This window comes from Limanda limanda, chromosome 8 (genome assembly GCF_963576545.1).
Source record: "Limanda limanda chromosome 8, fLimLim1.1, whole genome shotgun sequence".
Lineage (NCBI taxonomy): Eukaryota > Metazoa > Chordata > Actinopteri > Pleuronectiformes > Pleuronectidae > Limanda > Limanda limanda.
Window position 1 is genome coordinate 15,349,647 of NC_083643.1, and position 18,246 is coordinate 15,367,892.

At 43.9% G+C, this 18,246-nt stretch overlaps 1 protein-coding gene across 1 annotated transcript in view; it reads left to right on the plus strand.

Moving 5' to 3' along the window:
* The window catches only part of roraa (RAR-related orphan receptor A, paralog a), a 171,770-nt gene that overhangs the window by 111,129 nt on the left and 42,395 nt on the right, over positions 1-18,246 (plus strand). The window contains exon 2 of the mRNA XM_061076896.1: positions 10,734-10,763. Coding sequence (XP_060932879.1) covers positions 10,734-10,763 — 30 coding nt within the window. The remainder of the gene's footprint in view (positions 1-10,733; positions 10,764-18,246) is intronic.

Here is an 18,246-nt window from a genome sequence, read left to right on the forward strand (position 1 = left end):
ACCTCAGACCCCTCTTCACTTTGTGATTGCAATGAGTGTCAATGGGCTTTCTGTGCACGCGCTGGGGACGTCTGTTTGGGCGTTCGTGCATTCTGTGTGTTCTTCGTACCCAGTGTTGGGAACGATACTTTCAAAACGTATTCCGTTACAGAATACAGAATACATGCCCAAAAATGTAATCTGTAACGTATTCCATTACATTAACTAATCTGAGTAACGTATTCTGAATACTTGGAATACTTCCGGTTTGTATTGCATTTTTTAATTGTATGATTGCGGCGTTGTTATAGTCAGTGGAGCAGCAGCAGTTTAAACTCTCTCTCCGCAAGATGCGGCAGGGCAGCTGGATGTCCGGCTCCCATCCTCTCCCACCTCTGTGCGGGTCCCACCGGAGGCTGAACCCCCCCCCCCCCCCCCCCCTGCGCCAAGGCTGCCTCGCGCCATGCAGCATCGTTTCGGCGTCGAGTCTATTTTTGCGCTTGACGCGAGCGTATCGCTCCATGAAACACACTGAAAAATTATTTTAAACGATATTGATGACATATTATATGATATAAATGATAAAGTATGCATCCCATAGTTTGTATTCCCCTTCTGTTGTCCTGGAGTTTTAATTTTACCAATTTTACCGATCACATTATTAAATGCCCCCCTCTGCCCATCCACTACAGACACACAAGCAGTCATAAAGATAAAAAGAGAGGGGGGGGAGGCGGAGAATACGTAATTTACCCTCGACACCCGACAATGAACGGAGCAAACAGCGGAGAAGCTCTTGAAGATGGATGAAATTAAATTGGGACGCTGTTGCAGTTAATGTTGGAGAAACAAGTGACCATATGCTACTGGGTCAACGGGTGATATTATTAGCGCTGCCCGGCGCTTCAGCGTCCGGTGTGAACCCGGCGTGCCTCGCTGGCCTCCTGCAGAGCCATGACAGCGGAGCTCCGGAAGCGCAGGTCGGTCTTCTCTCACCAGGTGCTGGAAGGGCAGCTTGCGGATCAGCAGCTCCGTAGATTTCTGGTAGCGACGGAACTCTCTCAGAGCCTCGGTCCCGGGCCTGTGTCCCGAGCCGGTAGCGGTGAGGCTCCTTCACGCCGCCGGGGTCCGGGCGCTCTTACGGCAGCCCTGGTCTCCAGCTGCTTCCTGGGGGCTTTGCCGCCGGTGGATTTACGAGAGAGTGAATAAACTCGAGAAGTACCGTCATGTAATCCACTGATTTCAACAATGTAACTGTATTCTGAATACCATCTATTTAATTTGTAACTGTAACGGAATACAGTTACTCATAATTTGTATTCTAAATACGTAACGCCGTTACATGTATTCCGTTACTCCCCAACACTGTTCGTACCACATGTCTGGCCGACTGCATCACAGTGGTGAGAGCTGCATAAAACATAATGTAATGTGGATTTTTAAAACGGGCAGTATTCCACAAAGTCTTGCCGAACACTACAGGGAAGGTTACAGCTGCCTTTGTAATACGGAAGCATTGTGATCACTGATGCTGATTGGATGTTTCCCTTGTGAAAGTAAAAAAAAATCCCTGCCCTGTGTCTGTCCTCTCGGCAACCTGGCCTGGCTGTAGGTTGTGTTGTCTCGCCGTGCCTTCTGGACAAATGCCAGTGTTTATTTTAACGTGTAACATTAGAAGTGTAAATGAGGATTGTCGTCTTCCTACTCGATAAACCAACAGCCCTTCCTGTTACCTTGTGCAGTTGTTAGTGCAGGGCAATCGTACCGTGAACTGTAACTGACCTCATGAGCCTGCAGGAGATTCTGCAGCTCGCTCCCTACTGGTAATTTGGCTCCGGAGTGGAGGGGTGTTATGCTCTCAGTAAGAAAGAAAGCATAAACAACTCAAACTGCAACGCCAATGAGTGTGCAAAAGCTAGTATGGCTAATTATAGTTCCTCTTTCATATGACTTCATCACAAGTTCTTTGGCTGACATTGTTACGCAACGGATTAAGAATAACAGCGACGGCAGCAGGAAGCTTTGTAGCAGCAAGATACAATTGGCAGATTTTCTTGATAAAATGTGCATATACATTTTATAGCACTATATGAGCTCATTGTACGATTTTGGTTGTAGTTGGTGATCAGATCAATGCATCTCACAAAGTATATGTAAGCACCATGTGGCACTTGCATTTGAGGTTTTCTGCTGCTATAGCTGAGAGGTAATTTTGCCTCTTTACTTTTCTCCAATTTAACAAATCATTCACTTTAACATCACTCTTGGTCAAAGTGATGAACCAATAATGATGTGTTTGTCGGCTGTATAGTATTTCTCACAGTATGCATGCAGACAGCATACCCTGTGGCGTCAAGTTACCCCTGAATCAATGGGACAAATAAATAACGCAAGACAGTTCACTCTGTTGATTACACCACGTGAGGTACGGGTGTATCCCTCTATCCCCGCAGAAGGAAGGCTTCATGTCTCTGCTCTGCAGAGCTTTATCCCGTGTTATCCTCCGATTACATTTACATAGAGAATGCAGCGGCGAGGGAGAAGGCAACAAACTGAAGCACACTCCACCTGCACCACAAGAGGCGATGTGTGAAATATGTATTCAGTCTTTCATCAACCTCTTTATCTGCTACGCATGGATTATCCTCTCGTGTAAAGTCTTCTGTTGTGTTAGCTTTGAAATAGGTTGAGGAAACTGTGATCTGTGTTCTATTAATCATAGTCCAGCTCCGCGGTTGTCCCGTTATCACACATGTGTGTAATTACCGGGTATTTGTGCTTTAAGCATGGTTCTGTTGCCTGGAAATGGAAGAGTGGCTCCACTGATGAACTCCCTGCTAACAGGACTACCTTTGATCTGCGTGGAGCATGGAGGGCTTACAGAAGTTGCGGGTTTTAATTATGAAATACATGAAAAATAGATGCTGTACTAAGTGCCGACCATGACTGCAGTGAATCACAGGAGCAGTGTGCTCGCTAGTTTGCCTCTGCCTTTCCTTCCTTCATGTCCTCCAGTGCTCAGACATACCTCGATCCCTGTCTCTCTGACTCAGTTCGTTACTGGGGCGAAGGAAAGCAAAAAAGACAAGTCCATGATATTAATTAGTGGATTGACAGACATGTAATTCATCTCAGAGGAAGTTTTCATTACATGGGAGGCTTCAGAGGGGCAGTTTGGCTTATTGGCAAGTGCGAAGACCAGACCTAATGGGGCTGCAGTCCCCTCCCTTTTGAGCAATTATAGCCAAGTCCTTATCAGCAGAGCCACGAGTCCACTGTTGGGGGACCTTGACTTCCAACACACTTACATAGAGTGATCCTTCCCCACAGACCCTTGTTCATTAGACAAGTGCCTGCTGCACTGTACTTTACTGGATGAGATTTGAGACTGAATGAGTGATGGTAATGAAAGGGTTCCAATATACAGTATTTCTGAGTCAGCCTTTGTAGGAGATGATATTAGCGGACATTAGTTTGTCATCAGAGCTCGAGCCTCCTCCTCCCAGGTGATTATACAAGCGGGCTTGTGTGTGCAGTCTATTGTCAGACCTGGCAAGCTTGTTGTCACTTACTCTCAGAGCTCATGTTAACACGCAGATTTTAATCCCATGTTTTGTAACTGGGTTTCCTGGGGATGATATGTAATGCATATGGACCTCAGATTGGAGAGTCGTATAAACAAATTACGTATATTGGCGAAAACAATCTCCCAGTGCGGTTACTTGAACTTGATGGCCGATGAATCATCCCTAGCAACCATTAACTAATGACAGAAAGACAAAACAACCTGTAGATGTGAGATTATTGTTATTTAACTGCAGTACGCTGTGCATCTTGAATATTTCAGCGCTTCTGAGTAGGTTAGCCCAAGGAGGAACGTCTCTATTGGCCAACTGTATAACTCTTACAACCCATTATTGTAAAAAGTGCATAACTGGAGTATATGCCTCAGGAGCTGTGGGTAATTGTACTCCCCCTTTAGATTTCAACCAGTGTTGAAAGGTAATATACAGTAATATGAATAGAAACTCACAACTATCGTCTCTGGGGAACATGGCTGTTGTCTATCAGAGAGGGAATAGACAGCAGTACCTCTTACCTCAGTGTAATAATGGGAATTGTAAAAAAAATGGGTATTGTGAAAAAAGAATAAAAAAATGTTTACGTTCTGTGGATAAAACAAGGAAAGGTCTCAACTACATATCATATAATTACACAACTTGAAATAAGCCGTCCCCTGACAGTATGTAGTTAAAGCCCTTATATCTAAGTGTGTAAACACAGGCCGTGGTGACATTTGCAGAGTGCTGTTCAGTGCAGCGCAGTAACGGTTAAGTAAGCCAGGGTGGTCCGCTGAATGTGGTTTCTCTTTATTTATGGTGCGGGCTGAAAGGCTATTGAGTTTCATGTGTGGCTGAGGCTGGATCACTAGGAGATTACCGCTGGGCTGGGAACCGCCGGCGCAAAGAGTACACAGAGGCCTGCCTGTGCCCCTGGCCTCACTTTGACCAGCGCCCAGGGCCTTCCTGCATCTAACAGCCCACCCCCCCCCCCACGGGACCAGCTCACACTCAGCAGAGAATTACTGTATAGTCCAGCTAGAGCTAGGATCAGAGTGCACATCATCAGACCAGCAGAATCACGAACATTTTGGCTTTTAACCTACAGTACTGAACTGAGTTACACAACAAACAAACCAAATTGAATGCCTCAGTGTTTCCTGGTTGAGAAGTGCCTTGTTCTGTTTGTAGATTTTCCAGAATTTTACTTCCTCTGCCATAGCTAACCTTCAGTGGTCCTCGCGGCGAGTTGCACTTCAAAACAGAGCACGGAGAGAGAGCGAGAGAGAGCGCAGTAATAAATATTGGTACAACACTGATATGAACCATTCTCCTCAGAATAGTCATTAACAGCGGTTGGTGTCATGTTAGAAGCTTTGGACGTTGTACAACAGAGTTGTTTTTGGATCTTGTCATTTTTTTACATAGCTCTCAACTAAGTAAACCTGTGCAGCAGTGTCTTACCAATAACAATAGCACTTATCGCCGTGTTCCCTGCGGTACAATTAAAATTCCGTCAGAGTCTTCAATCTGCCTCCCAGCCATGCCTGCTGTTTCGCGGCCCTCCTGGGCCACGTCAGTTCCTCTGCTGCAATACATAATTCACGAGCCACCAAACAGCGCTGAGGACTCACCTGGAGACTCAGACCCAGCAATGCAGAACTGCACTGGGGGAGACGTAGTACATCAGTCTGGGAGACATTAGTAGGCGGCGAGGTGCGAGGGGCAACATTGTACCTCAAGTCAGCCAGAGCTTCTCTGATCTCAGGGTCACTCTGATAACATCGCCTCTCCACTGGGATCATCCTACTGTCTCAGTAAGGCAACGTCTCCTTGTATTTTTTTCCTGACCTTTCTCCTTATGTCTTCTGAAAGACAATTGTGGTGTCCTCTAAAACTAATTTGGATGTATATCTTCTATTTGCAGACAATTCCATAGCGATGCATTGGAGTAACCTGTGGAGTCTTGGAGTGGTTGCTTTTAGTTAAAACCAATTAGAAATGACCAGAAATAACAGCGCCTGGAGACAGAGAAGTCATTTTTCTCTTGAGCCTCCCCAGAGAGTTGGCCTCTCCATGGATTAAGTGTTTTAGTATATTAGGGGGCAGCTGATTAGAATCATTGTGCTTTTTTAATCATTACATTTTTGCATGTATAGTTTATAGCAGTATAATAGCTAATACGGCTAAGTGTGTCACAGCAAAAGGGAGGATTGTTTAAATGACTTTGTGTATGAAACTTGGCCTTCACAAAGACTGCCAAAGTTAGAACAGCACAGAGGTCCTTGAACCAGCTCATCCATCTCATTTTATCACTTTTGATCACATGATCATTAATACAGGAGCAGCTTTGCATTATATCTTTACACTTTGACTGATCCACTTTCTTTCCGCTCAATAAATGTGTGAATAGCTCAAATGCTATGTAAACAAGCCACTTACTTAATATTTTAGTTTTCTTGAAGCTCGATTTTGTACTATGTAGAATTTCTTACATATCCGGCTCCATAAATCACAAGAAAAACATGTTTTCTGAAGAACCGAGGCTGCATTTGGAGCCTAGCTATGGCTAAGAAGAGAAACACATTAATTGTTTCTAATTATTCTCTCTCAGGAATGTAGCCGTAATTTGTCAGTCGGGCAGGCGGCCGCAGTCCAAAGATGGACTACTGAATGTGGCTACATCTATCATTCTTAGATGACCATAGCTAAGCCACCATCATTAACCAGCAACCTCAGGAGTAGCCTAAAATTAACAGTCCCATACAACTGCTGTAACCAAACCTTTACATTATTGTTTTATATTGTTTTTGTGGTTGTTTTTGATCCAAAAGGCCTTATTAACTGTAGAGTGTGTACTTCCTGCATTCCCAAGGCCTATGCTATTGACCCGCAGTTCCAGTAGGTGTCTAGCCCGTCCCACACTGGGCCCTCACTAGCTCTTCCTGCAGCAGGGTCTGCTGCGCCGGCTGTGTCCTTGTGTGCGGCCGGCGTGCAGCAGTGGCATGTGGAGCGGGCGGCAGGAAGCGAACCTCCCTGTCTCCCCAGACTGAACAGTGAATGAGGATAAGTGAGGAGCACCAGTCAATGAATCAAGCAGCAGGAAGGGAGCAGCCAGGGGGGGAGTGTGACGTCCCCACGGGAGAGGCCTCGCATTAGGAACTTCCTCGTCTGTGTGTTTCTGGCACAGGTTAAATGGATCGCTCCCATTAGCGCGCTGAGAGGACAGCTCCATTATATGAAGGAGACTGTAACTTTGAATGTCATGGTGCAACAACCCCAGAGCACGCCTCGTCTCCCAGGGAGGCAGGGTGACAATAACCATCCATGATAATCATTCCCTGTCAAGCTTTAAGGAACCTGAAATTATGACGTACAGCCTGCCGTGTGCCTCAGACTTCATTACAGCGCTGTCACTTTGAGTCGCCTGCGATGGCACGGTGCTCCGCAGCCTGCTGCAGCACAGTGGCTGCCAAACCCCACACTCACTCTCCTCCTGTCTAAGTGGCATGTTTACAGGATGTGTGCCCCCCTGCAGATAGATGTGGTGGAGGTTAACCTCCAGTCGCCTGCACAGTGCCTCACTTCCTGTATAGCATAGGCAGAGTCTCATGAGAACAATTGTTGAATTGTTTACCGAGGCACGGTAAAATATGACTGATCAAAGGCCACACGGTGACAACTGTCCCTCCTTCCGCTGTGACAAATGTTAATGTAGAATTTGCATTTCAACGGCAACTTCGTACAGATAACCAGCTTACTTTTACCTTCAATTTCTATCACAGGTTATATAGATAAATGCCAACAGAGCACGTAGAATTTTTATTAAAGGTGGTCCACAAGCTGTAAGCATATTTATAGCAGCCTGTTTGTCAGCCAAGGAGAGCTTCACCTCCAGACTGACCTCTGAACCTGCCATCCAGTGGAGAAGACATGAGCTGGCAGGCATTGCCAATGTCAGTGCCCAGAGCTAACTCCTTCTTTCCCACCGCCTTACTCATTCATTGGCTTTACGGCCCCCTTTGCCTTGCCACCTCCAATCACCGGGCTCTGAATGACACATAGAGGAGGAAGTGGGCCCACTAACCGCACCCTTCTGCTTCCTTTAACCTGCATAGCAACAGGCCGGATGAGCCTTTCCTTGCAAAAGGAGAAAGAGGTGTTTGCATGCTGCTCCTTAGAAGGTGGAAGTGAAGTGACTACTTTTCATATTATTAATTGTTTGGATTTAAGAGGGTTAGAGATGGACAGCAGTTAGTGATGCCAGTTATTACACATACACACTCTCACACTAATGCAGCAACAACCTCTGGTTGCAATGGGTGCCTTTGTATTTCTTAAACATATTTTCTGTTTGGTTTAGACTCATCTCTTTGCATGGCTTTAATAGTTTCTTAAAAAACAGCTAAGAAAAGTTACACTGAAGTTTTTGACCACCGGTGGTGCTGTAGATATGTGATTTGTTGAGCTGTTTCCCATTCCATGAACAAGATCATCCACACACATGCCATAAGGAGTGATACTGTGCACGCCCTCTGACTGAGGAGCCTTGCTACTGAAAATGTACAGCTGGTGCCGGCAACACGCCAAAACAGGTAGAAATGCGAACAAAGAAAAGAGGAAGAGGGCAACCGCTGGACAATTTAAACAATTAAAGTGTCATGAGATAGTAAATGCATTCCTAATGTTTTTGTGGCCCGAAGGACACACACACACACACACACACACACACACACACACATACACACACACACACACTCACACACGCTCACACAAACACACAGAGTGAGAAACTTTCAAAGTCCAGCAAACAAAACAGTGTTTGTTTGCACACAAAATTCCCCAGAGTATATCCCTCCTTAAATAGACCTTATGAAGCATTCACATTTAATATGTTCACCACAGTGGGAGAATAGAGGTTTGCTTGGTATCTGATATTATTTATTATAGGGTATTAATAAAGAAATGTACTTAGTCCATCATTAATGAAGAGTTTTATATAATGATGGCATTTATAGCGGCCAGATGAATCATTACTTCTTGACATTATCAGTGGCAGAGCCAGTGGCAGCAGTGTGGTCTGTTACTGACCTGTGGTGCTTTCACCTCCTTTGTCATAAACAATTTACAAAGGGTTGTTTTTGTAAGTTTAAGATCGCAGGTCAGGTAAAGTCCCATTTTTTAAAACTTAAAAAGGCAGGAACAGGCATCAGGGTGTAGTTTAAAATGATGCTGTCTGTATGCATTGTAGATTTATATAGAGCAAAGTACTCAAAGGTGAAAATAGTATTTCTCCTGTTATATGCCTGTTTTATGTATCTGTAATAGCACTTTCATTTGCTGTTTCTGTTATACAGTTTCCAGTGAGTGCACCATATGTTCTATACATGGTGTTAGGACTTGATTTACCCGTCAAAACAAAGTTTACATGTCCTTGTGTTGCAGCACCTTGACATCGCTGCTCTTCTCTTGCTGACGTCCATGTCATTTGATTGAAATGTATAGAATTAAATCTGGATTAGTTTAGATTTCTCATTGCATAATGTCACAGTTGAAAAGAACGCAGGCTTTGGCCCTGAGCACTGGAACAATGCTTGAGCTCCATCACAGACTGCCGGCCCCTAGGTGACTGTTTTCCCTCTTTCTGCTCAGTGGAGTTAATATCAGTTATGTGTTTCTGTGTGTATGTCTATAGGAGGCTGAAGGGCTTATTTGTTTTCCCCCTCGTTGCTCTTTGACTCGTTTCCCCTCAAACGTGTCTGAAACATTGTTATCTCCGGCCAGACGCCTTTTTCACAGAGAGTTATTGAATCATGTCAGCTCGCCGTCCCCTGAGTTTCAAATGCAAGCTGTAGAAAAATTAGCCATTGCTTCCGCATGACAAGTGGGATCTATTAGTGTGCTCTCGCCCTGCAAAGCATGAGCATCCAGCGGACCACTGGGGACCACGTCTGGCTGTGCGCCCGTCCGCGTCAGCCTCCTGGGGCATTACACCAATGCTGCAGACAGGAGAGGCAGCCGGAGCCACAGCAAGAGCTGAAGTGGCTCATTCGATGAGTTGCTGCCCAAAGGGGCGAGGAAGGGCAGCGTGAGCAGTGGCAGCCCAGCTCCGCCTCCGCCGGGTCTGACTCACACTGGTCAGCCTGGCCACTAGTTTGATAATCAGTTTGCAGCTACACACATTATCACTGTTTATATGGCGTCTAATCCTTTTTTTTTCACCACTGCCACTGGAAAGTTTTTTCTCATATCTATATTTACCAGAGTGGGATTTGCAATAAAAATGGTTAGTTTAAAATGTTGGGAGTGTGAAGATTATGGGAAATTAGCGCCTAAGTGTCTGTGCTAGTGTGTAGTGCTGGTGATAGCTGGTATTTTCAAGACAGACAGATAATAATATGCACCTACATATGCAAGTGCACTGTGGCTTGACGGCAGATTATTTAAGACCTTTTGTTGACCCTCGACTAACATTTTTAAAAATTTCATTCTTCTGTGTAAATCACAATTACTATCTGCTATTTTAATTATCATTTTACAATCAGAAATTCCAGTGTATCTCCCTCCTTCCTAAAAACTCTTCTTTGCATCGCAGTGTGCTAGACAGTCTGTTAGTGCATTCCTAACTGACTGTTGCACATTTAATAACATTTTTGAAGATGAAAACATTATATGGCACATCGTCTAAAACACTCTGCTATAAAATAATCTCTCTGATTAGGTTTCACAAAACAGAATTCTTTATTTATAAATGCTACACATTCCCTTGAAGTCACAATGACACTACCTGTTAAGATAAAGGATTAACCAACTATCACGTAGGTCAAAGTGCCTCCATACCACTCTGGGCCACAGGCTTAGTCATGTGCTCACATCCAATCAGTGCGACTGCTCCATGCAATAGCATTCCAAATGTTGTTTGTTTTAGTATACATTTTCATTCATTGCCTGCAGAGGATAGAGTTTGAACCACCTTGTTGTGGATGCAGTTGCAGCATGACTGTAGGTCAGACACCAGTCTACACACATAATTATCCTGGGCCTGCCTCCTCAGTGACCTTGGACAGTGACAGTCTGTTGGACCACAGGCTCTCCTTCTCCATCAGTCCGCCATAGGCAGTGCTACGTGTACATTATGGTTTGTGCTGAATATTTGACAATTATTTTCATGGTTTGCTTCTTTTCTTTTTGCAGGTATCTCAGTAACAAAGAAGACACACACCTGTGAGTACAAAGATTTTTTACTCTTACACTTTTAAAGTCTGTAAAAATGTCATTTCGTTCTAAGGTAATCCTAAATTTAATCTAGATTAAAAAAAAACATCTTCACTATTCCTCATATAGAGTTGACATGATAGTGCTTTGCATTTATGTTTACTCTTTTGTTCATCACTGCCTATAAACATATTATTTCCTTACTACTGTAATAAACCGGTACCTTCATTTAGATCTGTCCCATCCACTTTCACCATTTTGTATTTTTCCATCTACATCCTGGAGAGAGTATGATGATAACCCCAGAGAGGAAATTAAAATGCTATGCAGTCTTATGACTGTTTGATAATCACCCACAGTTGAAGCAGACAGTGTGCTGAAGCTTCTCTTTGTTTTGTGCAAGGCCATGCAGCTGAACAACACGGATGTGGTGTTGTGTGGTGGTTTGTAACCTCTGAGGCTGCATTAACTACCAGAGCTTGTATTCTTCATGTACAGATCATATCGCTGAAATTGAAAGATGCAGACACACGAAATGTGACACGGCTCACATGTAAGATTGAAAAGGTTTTTTGTGCACTACAACAACGGTTCACAGGCTCTGCCCCGTCTAACCGTCTCTGCCCATTTGAATTGCCGACATGAAGAATTGATGACAAGTCAAACCTGTTGTAATCAATGATTTCCAGGAGATCTCTGCTGGATCTTGACACCTGGGAAGTGTAATCGAAGAGGCATGTAAAAACACTTTTGTGTAGTGGACTTCTGTGTGTGTGTGTGTGTGTGTTAGTATCCCACTGTGTGAATGGAAGAAACCAGCCCTGAAGGCTATCCTTTTGCTCTGATCACTCTGATGAAACTCGTGGAGAGGGAAGGCCAGAGGGCTTTTCTGTGAGAGCGGTCGGAGTGTTTTAGATTGTGAGAGGCAGCATCTTGCCCTGTAAAACACCCCGGCTCTTTCTTACATCAGACAGCAGGGCAAAGGATATGATCTTCCCCTGCTAGACAGCTCTACCTTGCTCAAACAGCCTCGTCAAAACAGCAGCATGGTTGTGTGTTAAGCTATTTGCTTGTCTGGAGGGCGTATGGTATTCCTTTTTTTTTTCTTTATACCGTGTGTGTGTGGGAAGGTTCTTGTTAGTGTCAGGATGTCTTCAAGGTAGAACAGAAATGCTTTGACCCATCATCCAGCGCCCCGCTAACTTAATTAGTGTGGCGCTAAGCACCTCTACACCGGAAGGGGGCTCAAATCAAAGAGCATGATTTAGGAGTCTTGGGTTCAAAGCCCTGGGCAGAGACTGGACTACGCTGTCTCATTTCAGTGAGAAATATTCAAATCTTGTCCATGTGAGGAAATCAAAGTAAATCCCCTTAACAAGTACTTGATTGCTGTGCCTCACAGACAGGAAGCGTCTGTAGAATCTTGTCAGAGCTGTGTGCACAAGAAGTAGTTCAAGGGCCAGTTAATGGTCATTGAGAATGTGGTGGGAAGGTCTTTTTCAGAAGAGCCTGGTGATTATATGGCTGCTGGAGTAATAATGAGGGAGATCGCTCTGCCCTACATGGTTCGACTCAGACTGAAGATCAATTTCTGTTCTTGAAGGGAAAACATTGGCTTGCCCAATACGCCAGTCCACACTGCAGCTCGTAAGGGGAGCTTGGCAGTCTTGTGTGTGTGTGTGTGTGTGTGTGTGTGTGTTTAGGAGGTCTTCCCAGTCCAACCCAGACCACAGGGATGGGCCGTGTCTCTGACTAACTCCCCACTCTGCTTGAGTGATCAAACTGCTGGAAGCTCCCCGCCATGCCAGTCCCCTCATCAATATAAATTACAGGGGCAGCTGTTCACTGGCACTCTCCTCTCCTCTGCTCTCCTCTCCTCCACCTTTCTTTCATCCACTCAACTGGACTCATCATTGCGCCATCAGAAGGTGAAGTGTTCTAGATGAAAACAGATACTTTTTTCATTGTGCCAATAATCTCTGATCATAATTTACAGCAGCAGCAGCCCCTCTTCCCTCTGTCAGTCGAACCCGTCTTTCTTCATTCTCCATAAGGGGTGGCCCCTCATTGTTTTGTTTTTTCACCACACGGCTGTCATTGTCAGCAAGAAGTGAGCTGTGGTTTTCCTGTACATCTCCCTGACAGTTTTACATGTGCTGTATGGACTTTCCGCAGCGTGTGATTTATTTGTAAAACTGCCTGTGTCAAAATGAGGTAACAACAAAACATCAACAGTTTGAATTCTATTTATTTTATCTCATGTGTTCACTCTTTGATGGCAGACACAAGATATATGCCGTCACTTTCTCCTACCTCGGCAGGGGTGCATTTCCTGTGAGATGAATTGCTGTTTGGACCTGTTGAGAGAGACGGTGTGGAGTGGAGGATCAGATGCAGCGGCTGATTACACTGAGATTAGACGTCTCACCTCTAATCTTCCATCAGCAGTCTGGGGCTCTGTCTCACAGCTCAAATAGCAGAGAGCTAGCTTACACACACACACAAACACACACAGGTCGCGTATCCAGGATGCTCTTCCCCCAAACAGAGCAGATCTCCCGATTACCGAGAGCTAATCCACTCTCTTGTAACTGTACATGTACAATATACTGAGTTTCTGCTGAGTGTTCAGACTAAGATACACAACAAAGTCATGGCTTATATATCCCATTATTTTTTGCAGTGTGCTTTATTTAAATATAAGGTTAAACATACCAGATAAATCCACAATATTCTAATATTTACAAATAATATAAAACATATAATATTGCAGCAAAATCCAATTCAGCAAAAACTACTTCCTCAAAAATCATTTTATCCCTCTTTAAGTGATAAAACTGAGACACGCTGTCACCAAGGCACTATTCACTATTATTCAAGCAATGCTCATTTAACATTATTATATTTGATTTCATTATATTTCAGAGGTGTTGAGATGCTGTTATTCCTCCAGTCCCCTTCACCGACGTGTAGCAGTGTGTGTGTCTCTAGATTGGGAGTAGAGTGGCCAGAGGGAGGCAGTAGTATAAATGTAACTCAGAGGAAGGAAGTAAGGAGACAGACGATGGCTCCTCTCTTCAGTCTTACAGATCCACTTTTTTCACACTTAACAGTATTTATCTCCATTGTGGTGACAGACTCCTCACACTGATTGAGAAACATGGCCTCGCTCCTGCAGCTTCATTTATTTGCGAGCGGCGTGCACACGGCTGCTCTCATCAGAGATCTGCACTCACGTTGCAATAGCAAGAGCACGGCCCATCGTTTACAAAGGAAGCAGATGATTTAGATTATTCTGCACAAAGAGTATAAAGTTACATTTAAATTATAACAGTCACTGAGACTCACTCAAAGATTTCATGGCTTTGTGCTTTTGAAAATGCTCTGATGAAAGTAGTCTGGTGTGTGTTTGGGAAAATATGCTAACAACATTATTAATCCCAACAATGCTGCCTGTGTTCACATGGCACAATGACAGCATTTACCCCCGTGAAGCATCTGCTTTACCTCTAAATGACACGGCAGAGCCTGCTCAGAGTAGTAGAATGCAAATGCACTGGCTCAGTGAGTTGAGGTATTTTCAGTTAATCAAACATGAGATTTATGGTCCTTAATAGTGCTGTACATTGCCAATTTAGGAGAATAATATGTCCCAGTTGCTGTCTAATTTTGCTTGGCAACAGGCGCACTCCTGTGGAATCGCCCGGGGCAGTGTGAGTTGTCTCTGCACAGCCCAGTGTTCGTATGCTCAGTGGCTGTTTGAAGGTATTTCATCACATTGTTGCCTTGATTCAGCTCTGTGGGGATTTGTTAGTTGCACTCATGTGGGAAGTGCATCCAGTACATTGTTAAGCTAGGGCTGATAATGAAGATCAGCCAGCCAGAGTCCCCTGAGCTACTCGGAGAGCGGTCGTCTAGTGAGACGCGCAGCACAGACATAGTGGAGCAGGACGAGCACACGCAGCAATACACACAGACGCAGAGGAATCATCAGCACAAAGCATACAACACTGAGCTGTGTATTAGAGAAAGAACACAATACAGTAACCAATACGGTACATTAGATTTCTAACAAACTTGTTATACCGTGTTGTTCTTACAAAACACAACTCCAACCTCGTAAAATTGCCACTGTTGTGTTTAAACGTTAGTTAAACAGAATTGCAATCATTTTAATGCCACCGCCTTTTTGTTAGAATTGATATTGACAATGCAGGGCCACAATAACAACAGCAGCTCTTTCTGTGGAAAGTTATTTGATTCTCAGCATGGTGCTAGAACGTTTTGTTTCCTCTCCTCCCGCAGCAACATTGAACACTTTAATTGACACAATCTTTTTCTCCCTCTGTACTGTAGGTTATGTTTCATCCTACTCTATTTGTTTGGTCCACAAAAAGAGTATTTTCTTTTCGGACATTTGGGTTTAATCTATAATAGACGGCTATTTTTTTTTCTGAAATAGGTCAGTGTAATCACAACAGTGAGGGATGGACAGTCACTGTAAAAGGGAAATCAATAGAGCTATCTATTTGTCGTAAACCAGGCCAGCATGATTTTTCTCCATTTTTCCTCCCCTGCCATATTTTTCCCTCTCCAACACAATATGGCAGGTCCTCATTTTTCAGTGAAAGCATTATGTCTGCCATTTTGTAAAATTGCAAATGGCCTTTGAAAGTGCACTTTCTTTGCATAAGTTTCTGTGGGTAAGGACGCTTCTTTTTATTGCCTCCTGGGGGCCCACTGTGTTTTATAAGGGAGGGAATAGCGAGGGGGGCCGCAGGGTTTTGCGACAGCTTTTTGTGCGGCTGGGGGTGCTCTGCTTTTGTTGGCTCTTAATCTGGTTCTTCTCTTGGTGCCGGCTCTTTCAAAGAATTTGAGCCAGCGTAGAGAGGCCTCGTCAGCTTTTCCTCACCCTTTCCCTTTTGTGTCTCACCCCAAAACTGAAAGGCCCTGTCTTGAGGTGTTGTCAGACCAGAAAACAAGAATAAGTGACATGTGACAAGGACACAATGCTTGGATGGGCCAGCCAAAGCAAGTGGCCCCATCTGCTGTGAGCGATTTCTCTTCTGCCGGCTGTCTCCCGCCTCAGGTGAGAGGGGCCAGGGAGCGAGGGCTGCGAGAGCTGAGATGGTGGCATCTGCCAGGCGAAGCAGTTGGCATGGCCGGGAGGGCACGGACCCACTCGCTCGCTGCAGCACGCTGTCGGCCAGCCTTTGCACAAGCGCAGGTTATCTGTCACTCATCAGGTTTCTGATGCCTCATCACTTTCTCTTGTTCGACACAGACTCTGTGCAGGACAAGAGTGTCAGCATGTAATGAAAGGTTTGATTCATTGGGGGCGACAGAGGCGGAGGTCACGGAACTCCTCCAGATATGATCCTGACTGATGCTGATGGGAAAAGCTCTAAGATAGGTGTCGTAATTAAATGTCTTTGTGCCAAGTTTCTTAGCTGCAGTCGTTCACTCAGACCGACCTGTCGTGCTCCGAGCTCATCACACTGACTTCTGTGTGTCTGGTATTGATGACTTTCAATACTCGCTGATGAGAGAAATTATTCAAAATTATGCTTATTTGAAGCAGAGCACCCCCACACAAAAAAATGTCCCAAAAAAAAATGTCTGACATATTCCACTATGGATGTTTTAGCATATGAAACTTCTGATGCAATATCATGCATGAATAAAGGCTGGAAAAATTAACATATATAATTTAATTCCTGAATTATTCAGACAAATGTTGTTGAATAAACCATGCAGGAGTAAGATGTCCCCAATAATATGACTGTCTTGAAATATCTAGTGAGCACCGTTTCAAGATCAATCATAATCCTCATATCGCATCAAAAAAATAATAAATATAAATAAATATATATATATATATATTGGGACAAAAATGCAACAAAGCTGACAGTTTGTATACCGGCTGTTTATTGAGACTGAATTTGGAAAGACAATGCGGATAATATTTGTCTGACAAATAATATCTTTCTGTGCAGAAGCTATAGCGGGGGGAGGGGGGTTGGGCGAAAAAGTTCCGTCTTGTGAGAAGAAAGCAGAAGTGCTCACAAAAGCTTTCGTTGATATTATACATTGACATTTGTGCTGATCGCATTGTGCACGTTTTGTTGAATCTGCTTTATTAGAGGGAAGCTGTTTTTTCCCCGTTGCTATTAATTTGTGTTTCTGTGGGTGTGCAGTGCGAGAACAGAGAGATGTGGTTAACCCATTGTGAAGTTAGCCATCATCATTAAGATTCTACAGATAACAGGCATGCGGATTTCTACCGCTCAGCATTATAGGATCCCAGACATCAAAGGCAGGTTTTTTTCTTTCTCATTCTACTGTGTCTGCGGCACGGTGAAGGGAAGGGAAGAAAAAAAAACAGGAAAGGAGTTATGGAGTCAGGAAAATAAGGCAGATTGAGGGAAGAGAGGAGCGAGCGCGTGTATAACCAACCTGCACGTGGATCAGGTGACTTTGTAATGTGTTTGCTGCCACAGAGGTTTCCTTCTGCATACTTAGCCCCTTGCTAAATTGGCGTCCTCTCTGATTAAGTGGCACACTCCTTAATAACGCTGTGGCTGACTATATGTTGGTTCACTTTAAAGATCAAGTTCATTTCTCACCGTGGTCATTAAAGTGCAGGTCTGCGTAATTCAAATCAATTCACTTATGCTCTTTTTTTTCCCAGCATCCCCATTTCTCTCTTACCTGTAACACCTTTGTCAGCCCCTATTTATATGCTGTCTCCTTTTTTTTTTTATATCTAATGAATGTAAAGGTACCACCAGTGTTTTTTTTTGCTTTGTACAAATCCCGTAATACTATTTCCAGTTCCATTACACAGATATTACAATGAAGTTCCATCTTAATTCCGATTACTGCGTTCAGCCATTATGCTTTTTGCCATTACATCACCGTGAGCTGTTCTACAGTGAGAGTGTTGAATGTACGAGAGAGAGAAATATGCTGTTCTCCAGTATTGTAGTGGATTACAGAATCAAGGTCGACTCACAAGACACAGAGCAGCATTATCCCTTAATCCTGTGTTTTGGTTTCAAATAGCCTTTTTACTCCTAATCTTCACAAGTAAAATGACAAACATGAATACTAAGGTAGGTATTTAAACGTGCATTACCTGCGATGTTAGGGTCAAAGGCTTATGCTAACTTAAAGTGGCTCTGTATTTTGTGAAAGAACAGATCATGTGTTTGCCACGTATTTCGCTGCAGCCATGTAACAGAAGACAAGGGATTCTTGTGATGAAATTCCCTCAGGCACTTGCAAGTCGCATAAGAAAAAGTCTCTGAACTTTTCCTCCAAACTATGAGTTATTTGTGTTTTTTTCCACTGTTTTATTTAGACTCTGTAATAATTCGGAAGAAGATTTCCAAATAAATATTATTTCCTTCTCCCCAAAATTAATTTGGCCTTCTATACCTGGGCACAGGGATGGCCAGCCTCACTGAGTCAACAGATATAGTGAGTAGAT